At 37.8% G+C, this 7,919-nt stretch overlaps 1 protein-coding gene across 1 annotated transcript; it reads right to left on the reverse strand.

Moving 5' to 3' along the window:
• Positions 1–1,930: 1,930 nt before the first annotated feature.
• LOC104383122 (7-dehydrocholesterol reductase) lies at positions 1,931–7,670 on the reverse strand. Its single transcript, XM_086613454.1, has 7 exons — positions 7,570–7,670; positions 6,462–6,684; positions 5,634–5,724; positions 4,754–4,967; positions 4,087–4,291; positions 3,019–3,150; positions 1,931–2,414 (listed from the first exon to the last, which is right to left on the reverse strand). The coding sequence occupies exons 1-7, from the start codon at positions 7,665–7,667 to the stop codon at positions 1,950–1,952; spliced, it is 1,428 nt and encodes a 475-aa protein (XP_086469580.1). The 5' UTR covers positions 7,668–7,670; the 3' UTR covers positions 1,931–1,949.
• Positions 7,671–7,919: the final 249 nt, after the last annotated feature.

The raw sequence follows: 7,919 nt of genomic DNA on the forward strand, positions 1-7,919 counted from the left end.
CAGTCACATTCTGGGTGCTACACAGAAGAGATTCTGCTTTTTACTTCCAGACAAGAAAATGGTGTCACCTCTTCCAAACTGGAAGGTCAAATGAATTTCACTGTAGGAAGGTGAGCTACAATGACCTTTGATGTCCAGGATTGATATGAACTCTTAATTCCACTGTATTAATTACCCAACATGCTAACAATCCTTAAAGCAACACTCAAGCCTTAGGACACCTACCTACGTGATAAAGATCAGTGCAGAACTGTGTCACACAGACAGAAAGGCTGAACTGTGACCTTCAATATAACTCAAACTATGAAGTTTAGTACCGCCAATTGCATTATTTTCTATGTGCTTAAATAGATGGATTTTAAGCAATATCTGGCAATATAAAACATTATGAAGTTTGTAACCAGCTGTTTTGTTACCAGACATGCTAACAGAGAGCTTTTTATTCCATGGGAATGCTTTGGGATCTGAGACTGGAAATTGTCAGATATGGCTACTCCCAGCCCCATGAAAACACTGTTATTAACAACACTGTAACGTACTGAAATTGTTATCTGCAAAATGGTGATAAAATAGCTATAAGGTCTACAGACAGTGCTGGTGCTACAATTAGGTTTAGAAGAACTTTCTCTAAGAAGGCATCTACCGATGCTTGTACATCCAGCTCTGAAACAAAGCCAAACTACAAGATTACATTTGTTTTCTGGGTTTGCAGGGAACCTTTTCCTCCTGTCAAAACCATCTTTTCAGGGAGCATGGCAACAAAATCAAAACACATACTCACCAACACACCTCATTCAAATCTGCCATGATCAGTACATTCGGCAGCTCCTACAAGAAACCAATTTACACAGTTATATACTTACTGCAAAAAATGAACTGTATATGTGTAAAAATAAAAAAAAAATGAGTCTTTTAGCTGGAACATAACTACCAAGCTCGTTACAAGATGCATGGTTAATAATATGATCCCTCTTTCTTTTTATTTGTTTCTCCTTTATACATTCTTGAACCAGCTCTAGAAATTACACTGTTTGAAGAGCTCCTTTTGAATCCAGTAACATTGAAAGATAACTACGTAACAAAAAAGAAATAGCTGAAGGGAAAATAAGGAGTATTTTTTACTTGTCTTGGAATTGTGCATTTATTTCTGAAATTTTTACAGATAAGATTTTATAGAAATAATAGAGAATGAAGTTTTATATCCACACTGAAGTAATCAACATATGCTCAGAATCTTCACAAAGCAAGTTTGGTTTCAGTATCAAAATAAGACCCAGTTGGTCATGCACCACATTCTCAGGTGCTGTCAGCTAATGTAACTTTTGAGCTATACCAATATCTACCAGCTTTCACAAATATTTGTATTAGAATACAAAGGCTTCCCATACACCAGTTTAGGATCAGGTTCCCCAGTTCAGCATTTTCCCAGTTAACTTCTTGAAAAGCAACAAACAACCAAAACTCCTTTGGGGAGTTACTGACTGTAGGTTATGATGGTCACAAGCAACCACATCATACAATTTCCTTCAGAAAGATAGCACACAACTATTTTCTTCCTCTCCTAAGTCACTGGAAACTCATTCCAGAACTCTGCTACTCTGAAGGGTAAACCCTCCTCCCATCTTTGGGAGATTTCAGGAGTCTCAATATATACAACTTTTCTTCAATTCCGAGTTAATTTTGAGAGGAAGGGGGCAAAAAAAAAAAGTTGTAGGTAAGAGAGTCTTCTAAAAAAACATGCCATTTCAGTGCCTCATTTAATTTCTTTAAATACAGTCTGCCTGCATGTTCCTTCAGTATAGCAAGGAGTATCATCCAGCCACCCTTTCTCCTTCAGAACCACAGAAGCATCCTTCACAAAATGTTTTTGTTAGTTTAACTGTGTGGATAAACTCTCTTCACCTCCAAAAAAAATTTCTTTTTTCTTTCCCCTGGATTCTGTGTTAGCCTTAAAATATTCCCGGTATGAGCCGGTAAGGCACTGCAGTAGTGTAGCGCTTCCAGTCCTTCCCGTATTTGTTGAAACAACGGTGTTCATCCCTAATGCAACGGTGGGTTAGTAGAATAGTCATATAAACAATGTAGAAGTAAGGCAAGATGTGTTCAAACCCACAAGTCAGGCAATAGGCCAGGGAGCCCATCAAATCTCCTGTGTAGTTAAAATGGCGTGCCCATCCCCAAAATCCTGAGGTCATCAGTTTGCTGTAGTACTTGGTCCCATCCACAGACATGTAGGAGCACTCAATATACTCTGGTTTCTTCCCCCATATCTTGCAGTTGCCATTTGTACGACGGAAGAGGTCCTTCTGGTGGTTGGTCATTCTGAAGATGTAATAGCCGATCAAGCCCAACATCAAGATCCCTATGGCATTAGCTGTGCCCAGCTGGACAGGGTGGTAAACCAAATACAAACCCTGGGGAGCAGAAAAAAAAAAAAAAACAACATAAAAATCAGAGATTTACTTTAAATATATGCTCAGGATGCCAGACTAATTCCTTGATCTACATTGACCCAGAACAGATGAGTAGAAAGAAGAGGAAAATCCACCCTACCAGTGAAACCATGAAAAATTTTCAAAAAACTGCATCTTATGTTTTCTTTCTCTCTCTCTCCCTCTCCAAAATTGCATTGCTTAGGTGGAACAAGAAGAGAGAAATTGCAAGGATGCAGATAAACCAGGACAGAAGGAAAAAAAGCCCAAGCAAACCACCCCCCACCAAAAAACCCTCAACATGCAGAAGTACAAAAAGGGACTGAAAGGATTGAGAAAAATATACAGACACAATAGGTGGTGACAGAAAAGGGTGCAAAAGAAGGGGAGGAGAAGAAAAGATGTCAATTCCATGCAGAGACAGTAAGTCTTGCTGCAAGTGAATTGTTACAAACGATGCTGTAATGGGTACTCAGTATTCAAACTGTCTAGAAACAATTTAAGATACAAATCAAACTGCTAGGGAGAATGTTTCTGGAAAGTTTGTTTCCTTTTAGACCAAGCATACACTGTACCATGTTTTTACCTGCAGAGTATAGAGGTAAGGCAGCCAAACACAGTCTCCCCAGCCCAGATACCATCCGAAATGATCATGGCAGATATCAATGGTTTTCAAATACCAGGCTTCATTCCAGAAGAAGTCCAAAACGTAAATACCCTGAAACAGAATAGCTTCACATTAATAACAGAGCACTGTCACCAGTCATCCTGTATAACAGCATCAGCCTAATCTTTCTGCTCTGTCTTGTTATAAGATCTCAAAACTGAACTGTGTTTTTATTTTAACACCTCAAAAGAGGGTATTAAGAGGAACGTATCATATAAATATACTGCATCTATATAGATAAAGCAATAAGTAGTAATGCAAAGCAATATTAACCAAGATAACTGAGGCAAGTGTGCTACTGTAAGGACATAAACGTAGAAAGTATACTTGCATTTCACCATCCCTACCTTTCCTCAGCTTAAAGAGCCTTATGGTTATAGAGAGGGGGAATAAAGCTACTATCAAGCAGGCTCTCATTTACACATATCAATAAATAAATCCGAACTATTACATGTACTTATTACTTTAGGGTCTCTTCAATAGAAAGCACAGCACCTGACTGGCTATTTTTAAGTGTGGAAACATCTTTAGTTCAGCATGTCTCACACACACACACACACAAAAAGTTAGGCACAGTGCTGCCCTCAAAAAAAACCCTGCCTAATCTTCCTGCAACTAAAGCCGCAGAACTTGTCATTGTTCTCTTTGGATTCAAGATCAGGCTACGCCTGTTTCCAGAACATAGGCTCAGAAAAGTCTCTCTTAATTAAGTTTACACTGAAATCTGCTGGTGCAGACGTGACCATGCCACTGGTGGCACTCTGAACAAATACAGCAGAGTATTCACAGTGGCACTCTGAATGAATGCAAGTGTCCAAAGAAATGAATCCAACTGTCTAAAGAAGAAAGTCCTGGTGCATCATCACTGAACAAGATTGTTCAGGCCAGGAAAAACTGTGTAAGTTCAATTTCAATGCAAGGAGTGTTTTCTAATTTAATACTAGTTTGTTTCAAAAAAAATTTCTTGTTTTCTTCCTCTGAATTTACCTGAAGGGCATTGACAAGGATCATGGAGTTGGTTACTTGATCATACAGCTCCTGTTGTTTGGCAGCATAGGAAAGGTTAATTAGAGTCCAGGCTACAATACCAGGGCGCCCATTGAAAAACAGCTTGAAATCAAACCACTTTCCTATTCGAGGGTTAAATTCAATCCCCATCATGTAGTCATAAAAGAAGTTGCCAGTGAATTTGCTGGAAAGCATAAAAAATGAGAAATGTACGCAGTTATACAGAAATGCAGATAATTACATCGAGTGAATCTGAAATGTGTAGTCAGAATAGTAACGATAATACAAATCATAAAACCACATAACGTTGTGCAAGATAACACAAATTGATTCGACCAAAGCATTACATTAGTAGACATAAGTTTTACCTTCCGAGGTACCCTAGCTTTTTCTTGGTAACACTTTTGAACAGTTTAATTATAACCTTACATCCGTCCTACTCGTGACAAATCTGTGATATCGAGGCTGCCAGTTACATGACATGTAGCATGAAATAGAGAACGGTGCTAACGAAGCAAATAACCACAGTCATACATTGGCCTATGAATCTGTGCCAGTAAAATATACTCTGTCATTATTATTCTGTGCAGCATTCAAGTTATATGTCTGATTAGCTAGTATTCTCTCATCATTAAAAACCACATACCAGTCTTTGGCATTGGTAGGGAAAAAGTAGCTTTTAATCATTGCAAATGTGGAAACTGCATATCCCAGGATATTGGCACACCACAGGAGAGGAATCCAGTTGTCAAAAATGATGGTGGGTGAGAACCAGTGGAAGTAATAGGCATTTGCAAACCAAAGCACATGGGTAATGATCCAAGCCTGAAGTCCATTGATTTCATACTTATTCACTACACCTAGAACATGAAGAAAAAATTGAATGTTACTGACATTGCATTAGTACAGCTTTTTATTAATATAGATATGCATATAATATGTAGAAGCTCAATCAAGTGCAGATGAAGTGACCTCACTCTCCTCACCCTCTCAAATATCTTGTGGCACTTTCTGTGAGCTTCGTCAGACTCTGCTGTAACCACCAGGCTTTGTTAGGCTGAGTTTTTGTCTTCACTCTCGCTTCACAAAATAGTGAACTTGGAGTCTCCTCTAAAATGGACTAAGGTAACGAGTTACCCCTTGTCACACTTAGTTCACATCATGCATTTTGTTCAAGTCTTGTGGGTTAACTTGGCTTCAGCAGGTGCAACTCCATTGACAAATACTAGCAATAGTTCACCACTGATTTTAAGCGCCAAAATTATCAATCTGTATTTTTCCATTGCCGGTGTGGTGCTTGCCATATCAATGGCTTTACTAAAAGTAAAGGATAGAATTTCTATCATTATTCTAAAAGACGACATAGATTGCTTTCATTTTTGTTTGAAGTAAACATATGAGGAAGGTGAAAGCATTTATGTCCACATTTCCTGCATTTACATACGGATTATTAAAGATTACAAGTACAGAAATACTATCATTTTTAAAGATGGTATGGTGTGCATATATTCTAAAGAAGAACTTACCAGCAGGGGTAACGGCACCTTCTTGTACACCTCCTACATATCCAGGAAGAAATTTATGGCAGAAGTCAGGAACGAACACATACAAAAACACCTAGAAGACAGAGAATGTATTAACAGTGAAAACAGACATGATAAAACCCCCAAACACACTATCCCTTTCACACACATACCGAGTATAACGCATGACAGTTTCAATTAAGTGTTGGATAAGCAAATATGGCAAGATTTAACTGTTGTGATTTTAGACTAGTAATATATCCAAGCTATTAGACAGTTCTAAAGATGTACTTCATGTATGGTTGCATCCTTTTTTGGTGGGGAGGCAGGACAGTTGGTAACTGGATGCAGATCCTTATTCTTTTATTTTGAGCTTCACCTGTGTTATATGCAAGTTGTTTTCCAATTAGGAAGAAAAATGGAGTAGTTTGGCAACTTTGAAGATATTTTACAAACATTAATTACATTTCAAACATCAATGTTCTTTTACTTTCTGTCTAAAGAAAATATCACCCCTTCTGCAGTGCCAGTTTATGATGTATTTATTGTGCATTAATTTAAAACAAACAGGTATTGTTGTTATATAGTCACTTTTTCTTAAAAACTACATCAAGGAATATATCACACAAGGAATATGTGTGTATATTCCCTACATGTTTCTTTTTCTGAAGTGCGTAAGTTTCATTTGGATTCCAAAAAGCCATGGAAAGTAAGAAACACCAAAATGTAAATGCCAGTGTGACATTCCATTACCCTTCACGAAAAACGATTTATTGAACAGTTGTTTGAAAAAAACAACCACTACACCTAGATCATAACTCAATAATATACCTGGAAAGTGACCCAAAGGGTATATATGCCAGCAGCCCTATAGGTCAGCATAGGAGTCTTGTTCCAGATGTCAGACAGATGTCTATTCCCCGTGAGCAAGTCAATGAGTGGATCAATCAGAGAGCACTGGTACTGGTCACAGGACATTATGAAGTAATATACAATAAGTGGTGCAAACATGAGCAGGAAAATGATGCTTGCCAAGGAAAACCAGTCCACCTCCCTGTAATCCAAAACAAAGCATATTTTTTCCAGCCTTCAGTTAGAACAGTAGTTTGATTAAGTCAGGTAATTTTTTTTCAGTGCACCTTCTAGACTAACTAGATGAAAACTGAAAATGTTTTCAGGGCACATACATTGTTTTGGATCAAAAAGCTATAAGAAACACTTAGCATGTTACATACTTTACTATAAACTGTTATAAAACTGCACTAGTTGATCAGAGCAACAGAACAGATATTATCTCCTCTCCAAAAAGCAGATAATTATTACAGCCATCATGTTTTTGAAGGCAATAGAGAATATAACTGGTAGAGCGTTCAGTTGGAAGAGGTAACAGAATCACATGAATATTATGCAAAACTTGGAAACACAGACCTTGTACAGCCACAAGTTGAACTTGCTCTACCACATACTGTCTGTAGTGGCAAGCCATATAAACACCCATGGCTGTTTCCAGCTGCAATACAACACTCTATTAATACTTGCACAACTCTTTGAGAACAGAGATACAAGTCATAAATCTTGCTACAGCAGGAGATGTCAGCTGGAAATACCACAGATGGATGTCTAGTTTCCAAATCTCAGGAATTATTTTGTTCAGCCCTTGAAGGAAATGAATTTTACTGATTTCTATAATTTGCTTTCCTTTTTTGCAAGGAGGACTATGTTTTAATCCAAGCTATCTGGCAAGCTCTCTATCTCAAAAAATCTTGAAGAACTCTTCTTCAGCATCTGTTACTACAGCTCATTATCCAAGAGCTTTGAAGAGAAGGGCAATGCAACAGTCTGTTACTAATACAGTGAAGTTTAAAAGGAATGCAGCACCTATAAGAGTATGAATCAATCTCAAATACAATGACTAATTAGGGTCATCAGCTTCTCTCACCATGCTCTTCCCCACTGGACTTGAGATGTTCGAGTGTCATTTTGGGTGCTTCTGTGTTTTCTTTCTTCAGAAGGTCTTTTCTCCTGATGGGCTGCCATGATGTCCTGTATGAAAGAAAATATTCATGGTATTACTCCAGTGGGTTCTCAGTAATTCTTATGGCTCTACAGAAGAGAAACACAAATAGAAGTTACTAAAAACTATTCTATAGCCTTCTGATTACAAGAGATTTGGGGAAGGAGGGTAGGTAGGGAAAAATCCTGCCCAATTCCTTATGATCTTATATTCAGCAAAACATAATCAAAACACTGATGTCAAAGTAATCCATTAAACTTCTTGTTAACTGGAAA

The sequence above is a fragment of the Tauraco erythrolophus genome, chromosome 6 (assembly GCF_009769465.1).
Source record: "Tauraco erythrolophus isolate bTauEry1 chromosome 6, bTauEry1.pri, whole genome shotgun sequence".
Lineage (NCBI taxonomy): Eukaryota > Metazoa > Chordata > Aves > Musophagiformes > Musophagidae > Tauraco > Tauraco erythrolophus.